Genomic DNA, 19,963 nt, shown 5'->3' on the forward strand with positions numbered 1-19,963 from the left:
CTTGGGAGGCATTCCGTTATTCATTCCATCATAATAGAAGTCTATGGGCTGCAAAACGGATCCATCCCATTATGCAGGGGAGTCCTCTAAAGGCATTCCGTCATAGAATTACGTTATGTTCCGTGGTAACAGAATCCATAACGCAATTCACCTTTTACCAGTAAACTAAGAGTGAACAAATTTCATAACCTGAAATTCATTCATCTCTGCTAATCATGTACTTCCGTGAAATGTGAAAAGCCCACAATATTCATGTATTATTCCTATATTCCCCCCCCTTCCATCAAGGTCACTATGGCATCCGCAGCTTCAGCACAGGTACTAAGCCTTTTCAAGCTGAGCGTTCTGAAAATATTACCAGTATGGTGTATTATTACGATGATGGCTCTGGTGTCCACGTACATAAAGTGGATGAAAAGTTGCTGAAGGAGTATCTTAAACGTCAGATGTAAGTACGGTACATTTTATTGAACAGTTGTGACCAAAAGTTTTAAGACTGACACAAATTTTGCTTTTCACAAAGTTTTCTGCCTCAGCGTTTTTTAGATCTTGTGGACAGATGTTTCTGTGGTATACTGAAGTACAATTCCTAAGCATTTCATGATTTGGTGTTTTTGTTTTCTTCTTCCCACTTTAATGACCAATATATCAAGTTTATGTAACGACTCGGTATTTCCAATGTTGACCCTTCATTTTCAAGATTTCTGCAATTTGCCCTGGCATGCTGGATATCAGATTGTGGGCCAAGTTCTGACTGATGGCAACCCATTCTTGCCTGATCAGTGTGTCATGAATACACTTGGCGGTGCTCCAGTGGCAGGTCCAGTCACTTCATGGCGGCGCTGCCAGCATTGTGCCGTTGCATGATTGCATCAAGCCTCTCTGATGTGGTAGCTGCTTGGCCTATCAGGCATCCGAGGCATTAGACAATGTAGCTGCCTCAGATGCTGTGGTCACAATTGACCACTGCATGAGGGGTTAAAGGGGGTATTCTGGTTGGTTAAAGTTATTCCCTATCAGATCTGTGGTGGATCAAGAGAACGGGGGCCCCATACCCCTGCAGCTTCCCTGAAAATAATGTAGCAGCCAGTCGCACATGCGGGTGGCCACTCCATTCATTTCTATGGGAGTTCCAGAGATAGCAGAGTACAGGGCTCGGCTATCTCTGGAACAACCATAGAAATGAACGGAGCGGCCGCGCGCATGTGCGACCAGCTGGTCCAGTCTTTTCGGGAGGTATGGGGCCCCCGTTTTCATGATTGGTGGGGGGGTCCCAGCGGTAGGACCACCACCAATCTTGATAGTTATCTCCTATCCTGTAGATAGGGGATAACTTTAACCAACCAGAATATCCCTTTTAATGTCTGCAATCAGTGTTATCGCCAATCGCAAACATTAGCCCTAGGTGTCTGCTCTTTGAAACGGCAGAAAACTTGCAACTCCAGTGCGGAGTGGGCCCCATCTTTATAGTGCAGACATGAGCCATACATGTACAGTGAAAGGCAACAATCTCCTCAATTCAATCAGCATGCTGATATCGGCTACCTTGTTAACACTTTCTCCTGAGCTAGCTAGAAGATGAATGAAATTATGCAGGTCATGTTGTGGCAGGGCAGAATTGCAGTGGAAATTGAGTTTTTGGGATTAAAAGACATCTGTCAGTAGATTTGTACCTATGACACTGGCTGACCTGTTACATGTGCCCTTGACAGCTGAAGTCATCTGTGCTGGTCCCATGTTCATATATGCCAGTGTTGCTAAGGGAAATAAAATTTCTCGCCCATATTCATTGCGGGACACAGAAACCGTGGGTATAGCGATGTCCCCTAGGAGGCGTTGACACTAGTAAAAGCTGTTATCTCCTCCCCTAGCAGCTATACCCCCTCCAGCCTGGAGTGAGAGCTTCAGTTTTTTCTAGTGTCAATAGGAGGCAAGACCTCCCTGCTCTGCAGGGAATCTTCTGAAGATCTTTTATTTTAGTTTTATTTATTTTTTCTTTTTTCAGATGGGAAAACAGTGGACGCCTCGCCTCCCTGTTCTCCCGGGGTCGAGTTGCGCCAGTGCCGGTCACCCGCACTGCTGCCTCCCCCACAGAAGACAAGGTGGACCAGGGCAGCCTCGCTCCCCTGCATCCCGCCAGCCAAGGGGTCACCCATCCAAGTCCCTCAATTCCAGCGTCCTGTCACTACGGTGCCAGTAGCTAAAGGGGTGACCCTGCTGGACCAGAGGAAGAGTGAAAATGGCGGCAGGTAAAGGGAAGAGGATGAAGATGAGGTGAGTAGTCTGGACTAGGTAAGTATACCTAGTCTCCCCCTCCCTCCCTTGTTGGTTATCAGGAACAGCCTATGGCTGGAAGATCACCAATTCCAGGCGGACAACTGGGGTGCCGCCAGTGTTCGAGTGGTAAGACACTCGCTTATGTAGTTTTCATGGGTTCACATCCTCAGGCAGTTTAGTCCTGCTGGCACTCTGGCCTGATTCCCTCATCCTCCCTCTACATTCATGCTGGGCCGCACATAGGGGGTTAATGGCGCTTTATGCAAGTGACCGAGCGCACCGCTATGTATCTGGGAGAGCTCGGTCAGACGTGCACAGAGGGCAGCGGAGGAGGCTCCCGCTCCCTGACACCTACCGCCATGATCCACCCCTTCCGGGAGCGGACTCGCTGCAGTGAGAGCGCGCCGCTCCGGAGGGGGTTAACTGCCGCACGATCGGCCGTGCACCGCAACGGTGCTCCGGCCCGCAAATTTTCCCTGCTTGGCCCACGTTAGAGGAGTTGCGGGAGCATTGCACTGCTCCGGTCCCTCTGCGCCCCGGCTGACCGACTGCTCCTGTCGGCCGTGGGGCAACATGCGGATCCGACCACCTCCGCTGCGATCCGGGGGCATGCGCCGGCGGACAAACTGGGAAGGGAGTGGGGAGGCTCCCCCCAATGTAGGATCGCAGGTGTCAGGGCACTAGGGGGTTAATAACAGGCGCAAATTATTCCCGCCCCCCTTTCTCAGGGCAGCTAACCCCTTCTGGCCAGCCAGCTCCAGATATTCTGAGGATTCTGCCTTCAGTACAAGGTGCCTGTGAATTAACAGTTAACCCCTTCCTACCTCTCTGCCCACTTGTCGTTTGGGCATTCTAGAACGAGATAGATGCGCGGTCATAAGGGCCCTCCCTACAGGGACTGTATTGCATTCCTCTACCTCGTCACCGCAGGCCCCCCTTCCCCCCTGTGAAGGGGACGGTATACCAAGCTGGGCCTGTGTCCTATAAGGACAAAGGAGGACCTCTCATAGTTCCCAATCCGCCCTCCAGGATCGTTGGTTGATAATCCTCCACCTGCGCAGATCCAGGGAGGACAGCTGGAGTTTTCCCATGCCACCCTCCGGGGTCGTCTGGTTGATCAAATCCACCTGCGCCATCCAACGCAGGACCTCGTCAAGTTCCCATTCCACCCTCCGGGGTCGTTTGGTTGCTAATCCTCCACTTGCGCGATCCAGTGGAGAACCTCCGGATGTTCCCATCCATCCCCCGGGAGTCATTTGGTTGATAAGACTCCAGTGGACGGACCTCTTGTTCCCACTCCACCTTCTGGGTAGTTTGGTTGATGTATTCCCACCTGCGTGGCCTACAACCACCACGGGCAAGCTTCTACACGGAAGAAATGCGCGTAAGAGGGCCAGAGCAGAACATTCTCCTCGGCCACCTTCGCACCCCCCCTTCCTCCCTACGATCTCAGCTCAGACACACTACTCCATTCCTGGAGAGGTTCGGTCCGGGCGGGGGGGGAATATTGTGATTCGGGCTCTCTTGAATCCGTTGGAACCTTAAGATTGCGTCCCTGGTAGCCAGCAGTCCTTGTTGTCTGCATTACCCCATCCTTCAGGCGGAGTATTGCACCACTGCTGCATACAATACTTAACGTAGGCATTATAGGTGAACTAAATACTAGAGCGCTGTTCAGTGACGCCAGTGGGCGTTTCCCCCTTCTTAGGGAACGGTATTGCATTCCACTGGGTACAGTATGTACCGTATGCATCGGCCTGTTCCATAGGTGGTGTTCTGGCATTATCACCGGTTACAGTGTTTACTGTAGGCATTACCCCTTCCTTGGTGGGGTAATTGCACCCTCACAGGGTACTGGATTCGCCATATGCATTGCCCTTCCATAAACGGCGTAATCTCTACCGTGGCATTCTGTTCCTGCCGTAAGCATGACCAAGTCCGCTGGCAGCACTTGTTGTAGGCATCACCCCTTCCATAGGTGGAGTAATTGCACTACTATGGATACAGTACTTTCCTTATGTTCTGCCACCTGCGGTAGGTGAACCAAGTAGTTACGCTGGGTCTAGTGCTAGAGCTTAGATTCATACAGTTTATCTACGCTACGGCTCTAGCTGCCTTAGCTTCTTTGGGGGGGGGGGGCAACAGTCGATACCCGCGGATGCCGATCCTCTGCATTTGCGGTCTATGGGTGCCGCCAGTGGATATGGTTGCTGTTTTTACTTGGTATCCTTATCTTTCGGTGCTGGTTTGGAGCATGGTATGACCTCCTCTGTCTCTCAGAGGGGTTGCCTAGCAACACTTGTGTCCTGGAGACCACCCTTCTCCATGGGCCTCTTCGGGCATCAATACGTAGTGCATATGCCATTGCGCATATTCTGGGGAGTACGTTTCGAGTGTTCACTGACTCTGTAGTCCCCCTCAGCTGGGGGTTCTACCCTGACGCTAGCTTGCTGTTGCTCCTGTTCAGAGCTCTTCCTGGTAAAGTGTTAAAGCTAGCGCTTCTTAACTGGGGCAGTATGGTGCCATGGCTTCTACGGAGGACCTCACAGCTTCCCTTTAGTTTTGCGCCGACGAGGCAGGCGCTGGCTACTTCAGGGAGAGTGGTATTTGCATTACCACTACATACTATGTTTTCTTACTGCACAGCTCCTTCGTCAGGTGGCGGATTCTTCTAGATCTGAATTGGTGGCTTCTGCTGTGTGGCCCCCTCCTCCGTTGGAATATGGGCTAGCAATACAGTTGTGGCTCCCTTTTACTTGACTTCCTCCTCTGGCTGAGTTTTTGGCACAGCCACTCAATCCCTGGCTACATCTGCATTTGCACGGGATATTCTTTAGTGACCTTCTATTCCAGAGTTTTGGACCCGGCTGGTGGGATGTGGTGCGCTCCACATCTCTCCTTTTGCAGGTGAATCCTTCCCATTGGTGCTGGGTGCATTACCTGTATATATTTATATTACCTCTCTTGAGACATCACTAATGTCTAGGTCACGTCAGCCCTCTAGTGACCATACTTCCCACCGCCCATTCCGGGGGTAGACTGCGAGACTCCCCACACCAGACGGAGCGGGTTGCTGTCACGTCTTGCATTGTTGATAGACGTTCCATTCCTGGTACGGAACATCCGTCTATTCCTTCTTACCCCTCGAACAAACGGCTGCCGACCTCTCCCTTCTGTATTCCTGCACTGCGGAAGGTGTTCGAACTCGGACGTGTGGACTTGATGGCTTCGAGACTGTCTCGGAAGCTTCCCACCTTTCTCTCCTGAGCAGAGATCCTGCAGCTTGCGGAGTGGATGCCCTGATTCCCTTGGTAAGGGTTCTCCCTCCTTGCCTTTTCCCCCTTCCTACCCAGAGTTCTACGGAAGATCAGGATGGAGGGTATTCAGACTATCCTAGTTGCCCTGGGGATTGGCCGTCGCACGTGGTACGCTGACCTAGTCTTCTTCCTGGGGACGTTCTGGTCTCTGCCACTCAGAAATGTCCTTTCTTGCCAGAGTCCGATCTTCCATAGTATTTTAGGTCTCTTCGTTGCCGGCGTGACTATTAAGATGCGAAGGTTTTTTATGCAAAGGTTTTTTTTTCGGCGGATGTCATCCGCAGGCCTGCATCATCAAGGATCTATTCAGGACCTGGAGGTTCTTCCTGGGTTTCTGTGGAAGCAGAAATGTTCTGCCACTTAGTTTTTCTCCCTCACGGTCCTGTCCTACAATCAGGGTTGGACCTTGGTCTGACCCTTAGTTCTTGCAGAGTCAGGCGTCGTCGCCTTCTATCCTTTCCAGCGCTCTCAGGTTCCCTGGAGCCCTTGTGGGAGTTTTTTTCCCCTGATTCCTGTCCTGGAAGGTAGTTTTTTCTGGTCGCTATCACTTCCATCAGACGGGTGTCTGAGTTGGCGGCACTCTCCGCAGAGAATTCTTCCTGGTTCTACATAGGGTCAAGGTGGTTCGCTGGCCTGTCCCTTCTGTACTTCCGAATAGGGTCTCTGACTTCCATATTGACGAGGAAATTGTCCTTCCCTCACTGTGCCCATCTCATTCACCCTAAGGAACTGGGGTTATACCATTGGACGTTGTCAGAGCTCTGTAGATCTGTTTAGCAGCCTCCGGTCCCTTCCGCCGTACGGATCCCCTTTTTGTCATTCCGGAGGGTCCTCGAAGGGGATTGGCGGCTTCCAAGGTGGCAATCTCATGCCAAATTCGGTCTAAATTTGCTGAAGCATTCCGCGCCCGAGGCAGGGTTCCGACCTTAGGTGTCACGAATACTCCGCCAGAGCGGTAGGCGCATCTTGGGCTCGGAGGAATCGCGCTTCGGCTGCACAGTTGTGTAAGGTGGCTCCCGGTCCTCCTTACATATGTTCACAAGAAATTACCGGGTGCATACTTATGCATCGACGGTCGCCGTGTAGTCTTGCAGGCGACAGTTCTTCGTGGCCTGCAGGAGCGCTTGCTCCATGGCTCTGTGGTTTTCCCTCCCTGTGGACTGCTCTTGGACGTCCCACGGTTTCTGTGTCCCCCAATGAATATGGGCGAGAAAACGAGATTTTTGTATAACTTACCAGTAAAATCTTTCTCGCTCTTCATTGGGGGACACAGCACCCACCCAGTATTGTTGTTCGGCCACAGTTGTGGCTGTTGCTGGTTAGAACAGAGTTGGGTTCTTGGCATTGTTGCTGTTACACGTTTTTTTCGTTGGTTTACTTGTTTCTCCTACTGCTTATCACAAACTGAAGCTCTCTACAGGCTGGAGGGGGTATAGCTGCCAGGGGAGGAGCTAACAGCTTTATCTAGTGTCAACGCCTCCTAGAGGACATAGCTATACCCACGATTTCTGTGTCCCCCAATGAAGAGCGAGAAAGAGATTTTACTGGTAAGTTTTACAAAAATCTCGTTTTTACCATATGCAAATGAGCCTTTAGTAGCAACTGAGATGTTGCCTTTACACCTAGAGGCTCTGCTCTCTCTGCAACTGCCGCTCCATCTCCACTCACTAGATGCTAAAATTCAAACTTTATTTTCTGTAAAAAGCATATACAACCATGATAATTTCCCTACCTGGCCCTGTCAAAGTGGAGAGGCCGCTGCAGTTGTAGAGAGAGCGGAGCCTCTAGATGTAATGGCAACACCCCCATTGCTTCTAGAGATTAATTTGCATATATTAAAACTAGGGGTGCACCGAAATTCCGGCAGCCGAAAATATCAGCCGAAAATGCACCTAATCCACTTCGGCCGATATTGTTACATATCGGCCGAAAATATGGGGTGTGGGATTTGTCACCCACCATCTGCGGGCGGGCGCCGGGCGGGCGGTTTACTTTGTCACTGCATCTTTATTTTACCTTACAATCGTGAGGCTCCAGTAACTAACAACTCTGCAGGCAGAGCGGAGGCCGGCGTAACGTCACTTACTCACGTGACGCGCCTGCTCCGCCTCCTTCATTCATAAAGTGGGCGGAGCAGGTGCGTCACGTGAGTAAGTGACGTTACGCCGCCCTCCGCTCTGCCTGCAGAGTTGTTACTGGAGCGTCACGATTGTAAGGTAAAATAAAGATGCAGTGAGTGATGCTGTGAGCAGCAGGGCCGGGGCTGTTATGGGTAGGGGGATCGGTCTATGGCACTGCTATGGGGAGGGGGGATCTGTGCACTGTTATGGGGAAAGGGATCTGTGCACTGTTATGCCCATAACAGTGCACATATCCCCTTTCCATAACAGTGCACAGATCCCCCTCTCCATAACAGCGCCACCCACAGATCCCCCTCTCCATAACAGCGCCACCCACAGATCCCCCTCTCCATAACAGTGCCACCCACAGATCCCCCTCTCCATAACAGCGCCACCCACAGATCCCCCTCTCCATAACAGCGCCACCCACAGATCCCCCTCTCCATAACAGCGCCACCCACAGATCCCCCTCTCCATAACAGCGCCACCCACAGATCCCCCTCTCCATAACAGCGCCACCCACAGATCCCCCTCTCCATAACAGCGCCACCCACAGATCCCCCTCTCCATAACAGCGCCACCCACAGATCCCCCTCTCCATAACAGCGCCACCCACAGATGAATTTCATTCATGAAAAAGAATTATTAATAAAATCATTAAAAAAAAAGTATTTTAAAAGTATTTGGGCAAAAAGGCAGTTTCTGTTTCGGTTTCGGTTTTCGGTCAAGGGCATCCTGAATTTTCGGTTTTGGTTTCGGGTCCAGAATTTTCATTTCGGTGCACCCCTAATTAAAACATCATTTTCTTTTTTTTCTCAGTAATGCGGACACATATGAACATAGGACCAACACAGATGTTAATTTTCATGGCAAGGACTGCGTTTGCAATTAATTGCAATTCATCTGATCACACGTCATAACAATGTAGAGTTAATGCAAATTTCTACCATTAAAAACTGAAGCAGCAAACTTGAAAAAAACAAGATTTGTGTCAGTCTGAAAACTTTGGCCACGACTGTAAACATTGGTTAAAGTAACATAACCGGATATTTCGCCCATCATTTATATGTCAATATTTCTTCTAGTGAGTACTACTTCAGTTTGGAGAACCTGGAAAGAGACTTCTTTCTCAGAAGAAAGATGGATTCACAGGGATTTTTGCCGCTTTCTTTGATTGCAGGTTTCCATCGAGTACAGTCCTTGAGTACAGATCTCAGCCTTATTTGTGAGGTATTTAATACTTGACACTAGTGAACACATAAGCCTTTTGTTTAACGTGTGGCAAATTTCTGCAATGTGCCTTTTATACAGTGTAGTTTCATTGGGTTCCTCTCGTGTGTTTCTTGCTCACTGTTAGAGCAGTTTGATCATCTTTCTCTGTATAAGTTATGAGCCTTAAAGGGGTTGACTGGTTTTCCTAAAGCATTCTCAAGTGTGACGTTCGGACTTTGAGATAAGAGGGAGATTCCCCCAACTCAGAATCTGTCAATTTGCTAGGGAAAACTGCAGCACCATAGAGGACCCTGTCTGTCCATGCATTACACAGACAGCCCATTCATTTTATTGAGCAACATGTAATGCCTTAGTTCTTCTTAGTTCTTCTGCGTTGGTGCTGCAGGGGAATTGAACACCTGTAGCCAGGTTCACCTGTAGATTGCATCTCATCTGGTTGCCTCAGGGCAATTTCAGACAAGCGTGTCTAGTGTGGAAAATATGATCTGTGTGGGAGCATGACTTCCTGTTATGGACACTGCTCCTTTCATATGACCACACAGCTTTATAATGCTGTGTGTCCCTGACCGACCTGGGATCTTTTGCATGATTTCAGTCCAAATCAGTAGATGCAAAGTCGGACAGAGACGCACAGCATTATAAATCATTAAAATGCTGTGCGATCCTGTGAAAGGAGCAGCATCCATAATGGGAAATCACTCTCCGCACAGAGTGTTTTCTGTACAGGACATACTTGTCTGAAAGTTTTCCAGCTTTGGGGTCTTTTTGTAAATTTCACCCCTAGCCTTCTGTACATGATTGAAAAAAACTATATTCTCCCACTTCTCCATTCTGACTCACTGGATCCCTTTCTCCCATCTGAAGTTTTCTGAGTCCCCAAAGCTGGAAAGGGGGTCCTGTGGATCAGATCTGCAGCAGGTTAGCCTAATAGCATAAATGACATTCTATTTGTTTCCCTATCAAATATATATTTTTTTCACCAGTGATGAAAAATCCAGGTATCCAGCACATGTGTCTAACACGCTCGAAACGTGTAAGTGGAAATATGTTTTTAACCTTATTTTCCATGGATTAAATAAACGAACTTTGACACTTTACAAGTGCTGGATTGCTGGATTCCTGTATTTTTTATTGAATGGTTACTTCAGGTGACCAGCCCTGTATGTATGCTTGCAGTGTGGATGATTGGAAGCATCAGGCGTTCAAGGTGAGTAGTTCTATATATTTCTATATTTGAAATGTTCTGATGCCTGTGAACGAGTTTGTGGAAACCCCATTCACATGCATGGCATGCAGATTTTTACATGGGTACATATGGAATCTGACACGTAAACGTACCTTATTTTCATCACAGTTTATGATGGATGGATTTGCACGCCTTCTATGGAAGAAGAGGGGAGACAGCTGCAAGCTTGTGATGGCAGGATAGCGTTCTTAAAAGGAACGTGTAATCAGAAAATGTAAAAAATCTACAATGAAAAAATTAAAAACAGAAAACGAAATGTATCACTATCTGGTTTTAACTGGCAGAAAAAAAAATTGACGGCACATTCCATTTAAAGGCGTTTTCAGGGACTTTGATATTGATGGCCTATCCTCAGGAGCCGGCGTGGGTCAGACACCCAGAACCACCACTGATCAGATGTTTTGGAAGCTGGCATCTCCAGAAATTATATAGTGGATGGAAGGCTCCTTTCACTATGTTGTTTCTAAGTACTGGAAAACCCCTTTAAAAACACTTGAATGGAAATAGATGATGCACTAAACTTCACTCTGGTTTTCAGACAAAATGTAATGTTTCCTAAAATGTAGACGTGAATACCAATATCTTCTGGTCACAGTTTAATGGCAGATTACTGAGGAAACATCATCTCCATTTGTTTCAGGCTTTAAAAAACAGCACAGAAGTGGAAATAGTAGACCAGAAAATAAGGAAAAAAGTGGATCCAGAAAAATGGCCAATTCCTGCTGCTCCAGCTCAAGAACTTAAGCACACAGACTTTTCTAGGTTCATCAATTGTCCCGAATTTATACCTGGAAAGCTGCAGGTGTATCGCACAGGTATGCATTTTATTTAGATGTATTAATTTGTGAAGAAATGAGCATTGTAGAACAGAGGCCCTCACTCTTTGGGTGAGTCCTGATCTCTGGGACTGCAGGAAGAGCAGTGCCTTTCTAGTGCCACTACAACTGAACAGGGCGCAGTGCAGCTATGCAAAATATCCATTTTAACAGTGCAGCCAGGCACCAAATTTCTTGCTTGTGTTATTGAGGAACACAGAAAAACATGGTCATAGCTGCTGCCACTAGCAGGCGACATAAATTGAAAAATTGGTAGCTTCTCCTGCAGACACTGAGCTAATCCGTTTTTAGGTAAGTGTCTGCAGGAGCAGACATGCCTTCTTGCAGTTCTGCTACCATTTTTATCTTTTTTATTTTTTATTACCGTTAACGAGGAGGAAGACCAGTAGGTTACCAAACCTACTGCTTATTCTGTACCTCCAGAATCTTCCGTAACCAACCAGCCAGCGAATGCATCACCCATCCTTAAGTTCCCTTTATTTCTGCATAGCTTTCCTCACCAAGGGGTGACCTGGCTGGATTTGGGGCAGAAGACTTTGGAGAGGTAAGTATACATTTCCAATCCCCCTCTCCAACTCTTCACTAGCTCCCTCTTCTGCCCTGGCCTGCTCAAGTAATACGGGTCTAACAGACCCCTCCATTGTCATCTTTCACATCACACCTCATTCATAGCCCCTCAGCTTTTTCCCTTGTCAGTCTTGGCATCAGAATTCCAGACTTTCTTGCACCAACTTCCACCCAGACCTTGGGCATTAATTGAGGCTGCAGCTTTATTGGCCTAGCAGGTTGCATGTTCAGCAGCCCTCTCTTCTGTTTCCCCTCTGGGCATGGGTTACCTGGTGGTGGTGATGGTGGGATTTGACTTCTCTGACCTCCTGGCTCTCCATCTCCTGCTAGGTCCATTTCTGAACCCTGGTTGTGGGAACCCGGCTTCTCCAACTAATTGAGGCTGCTGCTCTTGCGTTGTGGCACCTCTGCACTGTTTGGTACTGGAGCTCCAGACTTGTGGTGGGCTTGGTCATCCTCCCCTTCTGGACCCCATTTTCTTTATTCTTCAGCTTGAAGCCTACTTGGCCACTTCTCCTACAGGCCCCACAAGGGAACAGCCACAGCTTTGTAACATGTTTCCTGAAGCTATGAAAAATATAATTCACAGTATTGCGTGCACCCTATTCATCAGGCAAGCCTACGTAATTTCTCGGTGCACCAGGTACATGCCTCCCTTTCTTTAGGTTAAAGCAACCATGCCAAATCAACTTTCACACTAGTCCAAAAATTCAGTTTTCGCAATATATAGTCTCGTATAGTTGGGTCAAAAATTCTAATCTAAACAACCCATTAAAACGTAATAATATTTTATTATTAAAATGGATACCCCAAAAATAATAAAGGTGACAGTCAGTGATGTCACATTCAGATCAGATATAATTCATATACCCTATGACGGATCACAATACCGGCAAAAATGCTTGTTTTGTCCCCATTCATTGTCAAAGGGGACAAAACGTAATTAAACAGAACGGAATTCTCCAAAATGCATTCCATTCCATTTGGTTGCATTTTCATATCGTAGAGCAAACCGCAGCATGCTGCAGTTTGCTTTCCGTCCTGGAATGCAAAGCAAGATGGATCAGTCTTGACCCACAATTCAAATTAATGGGGACGGATTTGTTTAACTCTGACACAATCTGACATAATAGAAAACTGATCTGTGCCCCATTGACTTTAACCCCTTAAGGACACAGCCTTTTTACACCTTAGGACCAGGCCATTTTTTGAAAATCTGACCAGAGTCCCTTTAAGTGCTGATAACTTTAAAACGCTTTGACTTATCCAGGCCGTTCTGAGATTGTTTTTTCGTCACATATTGTACTTCATGACACTGGTAAAATGGAGTAAAAAAAAATAATTTTTTTTGCACCAAAAAATACCTAATTTAACAAAAATTTGGAAAAATTAGCAAATTTCAAAGTTTCAGTTTCTCTACTTCTGTAATACATAGTAATACCCCCAAAAATTGTGATGACTTTACATTCCCCATATGTCTACTTCATGTTTGAATTGTTTTGGGAATGATATTTTATTTTTTGGGGATGTTATAAGGCTTAGAAGTTTAGAAGCAAATTTTGAAATTTTTCAGAAATTTACAAAAACTCAATTTTTAGGGACAGAGTTCAGGTCTCAAGTCACTTTGCGAGGCTTACATTATAGAAACCACCCAAAAATGACCCCATCTAAGAAACTACACCCCTCAAGGTATTCAAAACTGATTTTGCATATGTTGTTAACCCTTTAGGTGTTGCACAAGAGTTATTGGCAAATGGGGAGGAAATTTGAGAATTTCATTTTTTTGTCAAATTTTTCATTTCTCGCCCAGTTTCCTTGGGGGACACAGAAGACCTTGGGTATAGCTCATCTCCCTAGGAGGCGTGACACTAAGTGAAGACTGTTAAGCCCCTCCTCCACAGCTATACCCTCAGCCTGGAGAGAGAGACTGCCAGTTTTTTGCTTAGTGTCCAAGGAGGCAAGACACTCCCTGCTCTGCAGGGCTGGTTTCTCCTTGTTTCAATTTTAGATTTTTACTTTTTTCTTTTTGTTCCAGATCATCAGGGATAACAGAGTCGCACTAGACCTCTCTGTTCTCCCGGGGTTGAGCTGCGCCAGTGCCGGTCACCCGCACTGCTGCCTCCCCCACAGAAGGCAAGGTGGATCAGGGCAGCCCAGCTCCCCTACATCCCGCCAGCGCAAGGGTCGCCCGCACGCCAAGTCCCTCTCCCAGCGTCCTGCCACTACGGTGCCAGTAGCTGAAGGGGCGACCCTGCTGGAATGGACCGAGGGTGAAGACGGCTGTGGTAAGAGAGAGGCTTCTCCAGCCCTACGTCCCACACCCCCCCACCCTGGTCTCCTGCGTGCCGGACCCCCATACTGGGCCTCTAGTCCCCTGCTGGATCTATGCTGGCCCCTGGGGTGCCGCAGAGCGGCAATCTCCTTCTGCTCCCTGCCTGGCCCCCATAGACATGCAGCCAGTGGCTGTCCCCACAGCCAGCTACAGAAGCGGCGACATAGTTTATTTCTCTGGGTCCCCCCCCCCCCCCATCTCCTACCGGAGTGTTGCTCAAAGCCTGAGGCTCCTGACGGCTGTAGAGTAAGGCCTCACCTCCGGCCGACATTGGTATCCTGGTGCGGCCGGGCGCCGCAAAAATCTTAGCCCAGGCTTCGCGGCCTGCTAGGCCGCCATTCCGGGTCCCTGACTCTTCCGGCCGCGGGGTGGGCTCCCGCGGCCGGCAAGCCGCCATTCGAGCCCCTGACTCTTCCGGCCGGCGGGGTGGGCTCCCGCGGCCGGCAAGCCGCCATTCGAGCCCCTGACTCTTCCGGCCGGCGGGGTGGGCTCCCGCGGCCGGCTTTGGGCTTGACTTCTATGCAGCAGGCCCCGGCCGACCGTTGGTGCCGGTCGGTGGGGCTCCGCAAATTTTGGCCCAGGCTTCGCGGCCTGCTGGGCCGCAATTCCGACCGGCCCGCGGGGTGGGCACCCGTGGCCGGTTTTGATGCGTCACTCCCCTCAGGTCCCGGCGGTACTTACCGGGCGCCGCAAATTTAGACCCCGGCTTCACGGCCTACTAGGCCGCAAAATTCTGGCCTCTGGTGGAGGGGGCGGGAACTTCTCCAGGCGCGAATTCTTCCCGCCGGGAGGTTCCTCCGCCCCCAGGGGATCGCAGTGCCGCCCTCCAGGCCGGATCCATGTTAACCCTTTGGGTACAGGCCGGCTCCCAATGGGCCTGTATGGCTGGCCCCACTTTTCCTGACTATCTGTGCCCCTATAGGTGGCCCTCCTTTAGCCTCAGAGAAGCTGTGTTTTTAATAAAAAAAAAAAAAAAAAAAAAGAGAAATAATAATAACAGATTTCTATTGGACTGCGCAGGACGCTGCAGCCTCATCAGTAGTGCTGCATGTCTGCATGCCCTCTTTCCACAGGTGGCATAGTGTTGCGCTCCCAACCTGCGTCGGTGCTAGGGCATTTCCCCTTTTAGGTGGTTTTCCTGCCCTCTTCCAGGATATGGCGCTGGCCAAGTGCATGCGGCCCTTCCGTAGGCAGCATTCATCATCTCTCCAGTTATGGTGCCTGCCATGTGCATCCCCCCCCCTCCTAGGCGGGATACTGCACTCTCCCTGGCTGCCGGCTGGCCATGTGCATGACCCCCTTTTAGGCGGAATACTGCACCTTCACCGGATACGGTGCTGGCCATGTGCATGACCCCCTTCCATAGGCGGAATGCTGCACTCTCTATGGATTTGCTGCCGGCCATGTGCGTGACCCCCTTCTCTAGGCGGAACGCTGCACTCTCACTGGATTCACTGCCGGCCATGTGCGTGACCCCCTTCCATGGGCGGAACGCAGCGTTCTCACTGGATTCGCTGTCGGCCATGTGCGTGACCCCCTTCTCTAGGCGGAACGCTGCACTCTCACTGGTTTCACTGCCGGCCATGTGCGTGACCCCCTTCCATGGGCGGAACGCAGCGCTCTCACTGGATTCGCTCTCGGCCATGTGCGTGACCCCCTTCTTAGGCGGAACGCTACACTCTCACTGGATCTGTTGCCGATCATGTGCATGACCCCCCTTTTTAGGCGGAATACTGCACTCTCACCGGATACGGTACTGGCTATGTGCACGACCCCCTTCCATAGGCGGAACGCTGCACTCTCTCTGATGTGCTATGATGTACTTATGTACTATGTTGCTATGCTGCACTCTCACTGGTTTCGCTGCCGGCCATAGGCAGCATACATACATACATCCCTCCGTCTGTGGTTGTTTTCTCGCAGGTACGTTGCTGGCCATGTGCATGTACCCCATACATGGCGGGGTGCTTGCACTCTCGCTGGATCCGCTGTCGGCCATATGCATGACCCCTCTTCCGTGGGCTGTGTACGCACTCTCGCTGGATTCGCTGCCTGCCATGGGCATGCCTTCCTTCCTTCCTCAGGTGACATACACACATTCTCACTGACTGTGTTTGTCTCTCACCAGTACGATGCTGGCCATGTGTATGACTCCCATACATGGCGGGGTGCTCGCACTCTCCCTGGATGAGATGCTGGCCATGTGCATTACCCCCCTTTTTTTCTGGGCGGCATGCTACACTCTCACCGGATACCTTGCTGGCCATGAGCATTGCCCTCTAACATGGGTGGAACGCTTGCACTCCCATTGGATACGGTGCTGGCCTTGGGAGTGGCCACCCCTCATTCCATGGGCAGAATTTGGCACGCTCATGAGATTCACAGCTGTCCTTGATGGCTGTGCTGGACTTGTACATATCCCCCTTCATTGGCAGAGTAGTTGCACTCTCGCTGAGTTCAGTGTTGGGTGTATTATTGCACACTCACTGAATGCTAGGATAACCCTGTGCATGTTCCCCTTTCACTAGGTGGACCTCCTGCGTTCCTGCTGGATTATAGGGTATGTCCTGCTTCTCTGAAGTAGGTACGGCTTTAAGCATCACTCCCCTTTGGGACCGGCCTTTGCACTCTTGCCGACTGCAGTTTGCCTGATACAATTCCCCCCTTTCGGGGCGGACTGCTTGCGTTCCATCGCATGCTATACTAGGCTTGTGCATAACTCCCTTTCAGGTTGCACTTTGCAATTCCGTACATGCTGTGGCACTCTGTGGCGAGCCCCCTTTTTCGCTGAATTAACCTTTTTGCAGTGAGCGGATGTTCTTGTGCGTTGTTTGGGCCGTGTATGCCTTCTCCTCCTGTAGGTGGGTTGGCCTTCTCACTGCTTACGGGCTGCTCGTACGTATGCCTCATCTACTTCCTGCGGCATACTTTTGTTTTCTTGGGAAACGATGCTTGCCGCAAACCTTGCACTCGTCTCTAAGGAGTTCATTCTGTCCACCTGACCCGGACGGGCTCTACTTGCTCTCTGCTGCACGGAGCTGTGTGGTACTCATTCATTTAGTTGGCCCTTCATCCCAGGGAGTGTTCATGGGTCCTAGATGCGTGCCCATTCGTCCTTCCGCGGTATTGCTTCCCTGCGCTAGTGGTCACATGGTCGAGAGTGCGGTTGTCTGGAGCGCCCCTCGGATTCTTCGTTGGCTCTGGCAGGACTGCGGTTCCCTTGCCTGCTGCAATTTCCTCCTCTTCGGATGTAGTGTGGTATGAGTCCTTCCTCTTGGCGCCTCTACGCTTCAGTCTGATCTGCTACCAGGTGCGGGCCGCTTTCTCGGGAAGGTCACCCAAATTCTCTTGGGTGCTCGATTACCCAGGTCCGGAGGACCTCCGCCTTGGGTTCTTCAGGGTATTCGCCTTTTGCGAGGCGGTGAACCGGGCATCTCACAGTGTAGCAGGGTTCTGCTTTTGAGCTGTCCTATGGCTTCCCTGTTGCCACTCCTCCGTTCGGTTGGAGGGTGTTACGCCGGCCTCTGTCTCGACTACCTTATCTCGCCGGCTCTGTTTGGCTCCCGCTCGGTACAGATCACTCCGATGTGGCTTCTGTCCCGCCAGACTTCAGAGGTTGTTCCTTCACTGTCCTCCCCTCTGGGGAGAGCATGGTTGTTCATGTGGATGGTTCCGGTGTTCCTTTTGGCCTCGTACTGTCTCCCTTGTTCACACTGACTGTATTAGCTGTGCCTATTTACCGAGTCTACCGCGTTCTGTCTTCCCGCTGAGTGCAGATTGCGTGGTCCATTCTAAGACAATGGTCCTGCTGTAGACTTACCTTCTCGGTAACTTGGGGAGGACTACCTTTCGGTCCAGATTGTCCTTTGATCTCCTACACCGGGACTGTAGAACATGGCTACATCAGCATGAACTTTAGCCTGTCTTGTCCTGGCATCTGGCGGATGCTGGGCGGACCCTTTGGTTCCTTTCCGTCTGTCCTTCTGCTCCCCCACTTGGGTGGATACGGGACAACGTTGCTCGGGGGCCGACGGGACCAGTTTTGTCGACTTCTGCCCGTGTTACTGGTCTGCGCCTGATCACATTTGGTTTTTAGCCCGCTTGCCAGGCGACTCCAGCGGGTTCGCTACTGTCCGCTCCTGGCTGTATTTCGGCCAGGATCTGTCGTAAGACTTATGATTTTTTTATCTGGGGTTCTGTGGGAAGCTGTGCATTCCCCACTCTGACTTTTTCTCTCCCCATGGTTCTGTCTTTTTTCCAGTCCGGCCTGGACCTGGGACTGGGATTCCTTTACTTGAGGTATCAAGTGTCAGCGCTGTTCTTCCTCTTCCAGCGTTCCCCGGCCCTCTGGGCCTGTCAAGACCTTCTTACTCGAAATGGCTCTTTGGTTCCTCTGTACTGTCCTTCGGTACCGCCCTGGGAACTACATACTGAGTTCTCGGCGCTCCAATCTTGTCCTTTGGAGCCGTTACAGAAGTTCTCTCTACCCCGCCTGTCCTGTACGGTTGTGTTTCCGTATCAGTCGTGTCTCTGACGGGTGCCTGAATGGCCCCTTTTTGTTCTGAGCCTTCTGTCTTTTCCCAGGACAGGGCTGTTCTACATCCCGTTCCTTCCTTCTGAAGGTGGTGTTTGCCTTTCGCTTCAACACTTCACCGATTTGGACGTTGTTTGGGCCTTGCAGTTTTTACTTGGAGATCTCCGACTCTTGTCGACGTTCGGTCTCTTGGGTTTCCTGGAGGTCCGCGCTTAGAGTTGACGGACTCCAGGGTGGTTTTCCTCCGCTTTATCAGATTGGCTATTGCTGAGGTTACCGCACCGTGGGCAGGATTCTGCCTTTGCTGTCACCGTTCATTTCACCAGAGCGGTCGGTGCCTCCTGGGCCGGAGGCATTGGGCTTCGGCCATGCATTTGAGCAAGGCGGCCACAGGTCTTCCTTGCACGCTTTACAGAGTTCTACAGGGTGCATACTCTGGCTTCGGCGTATGCTGCCTTGGTCCGCCTGGGTCTGCAGGCGGCGGTTCCTTGATGCCTTCGGGTGCTTCGCCTTGGAGCTGTGGTCCCTCCCCTTTTGGACTGCTTTTGAACGTCCCAAGGTCTTCTGTGTCCCCCAAGGAAACTGGGCGAGAAAACGAGATTTTTGTATAACTTACCAGTAAAATCTCTTTCTCGCTCTTTCCTTGGGGGACACAGCACCCACCCATTCGTTGTTTTTCTCTACACGGTTTCCGAGTTTGTGTTACCCGTTGGGTAGTTGGCTTGTTGGTTCCTTGTTGGACTTTGCCTTTTCTCACTGCTTGGACACGCAACTGGCAGTCTCTCTCTCCAGGCTGAGGGTATAGCTGTGGAGGAGGGGCTTAACAGTCTTCACTTAGTGTCACGCCTCCTAGGGAGATGAGCTATACCCAAGGTCTTCTGTGTCCCCCAAGGAAAGAGCGAGAAAGAGATTTTACTGGTAAGTTATACAAAAATCTCGTTTTTAACCCATTTTTTCCACTAACAAACCAAGGGTTAACAGCCAAACAAGACTGTATCTTTATTGCCCTGACTCTGCCGTTTACAGAAACACCCAATATGTGGCCGTAAACTACTGTACGGCCACACAGCGGGGCGTAGAGGGAAAGGTGTGCCGTATGGTTTTTGGAAGCCAGATTTTTATGGACTGGTTTATTTACACCATGTCCCATTTGAAGCCCCCTGATGCACCCCTAGAGGAGAAACTCCCTAAAAGTGACCCCATCTAAGAAACTACACCCCTCAAGGTATTCAAAACTGATTTTACATACGTCGTTAACCCTTTAGGTGTTGCTCAAGAGTTATTGGCAAATGGCGATGAAATTTGAGAATTTCATTTTTTTGCCTAATTTTCCATTTTAACCCATTTTTTCCACTAACAAAGCAAGGGTTAACAGCCAAACAAGACTGTATCTTTATTGCCCTGACTCTGCTGTTTACAGAAACACCCAATATGTGGCCGTAAACTACTGTACGGGCACACAGCGGGGCGTAGAGTGAAAGGTGCGCCGTTTGGTTTTTGG

The 19,963-nt window shown here is 50.0% G+C and overlaps 1 protein-coding gene across 1 annotated transcript in view; it reads left to right on the forward strand.

The window, feature by feature from the left end:
- Positions 1-19,963, forward strand: part of LARP1B (La ribonucleoprotein 1B) — a 109,621-nt gene that overhangs the window by 11,951 nt on the left and 77,707 nt on the right. Inside the window, exons 7-9 of the mRNA XM_040418437.1 lie at positions 289-448; positions 8,800-8,944; positions 10,834-11,008. Coding sequence (XP_040274371.1) covers positions 289-448; positions 8,800-8,944; positions 10,834-11,008 — 480 coding nt within the window. The remainder of the gene's footprint in view (positions 1-288; positions 449-8,799; positions 8,945-10,833; positions 11,009-19,963) is intronic.

This window comes from Bufo bufo, chromosome 2 (genome assembly GCF_905171765.1).
Source record: "Bufo bufo chromosome 2, aBufBuf1.1, whole genome shotgun sequence".
NCBI lineage: Eukaryota > Metazoa > Chordata > Amphibia > Anura > Bufonidae > Bufo > Bufo bufo.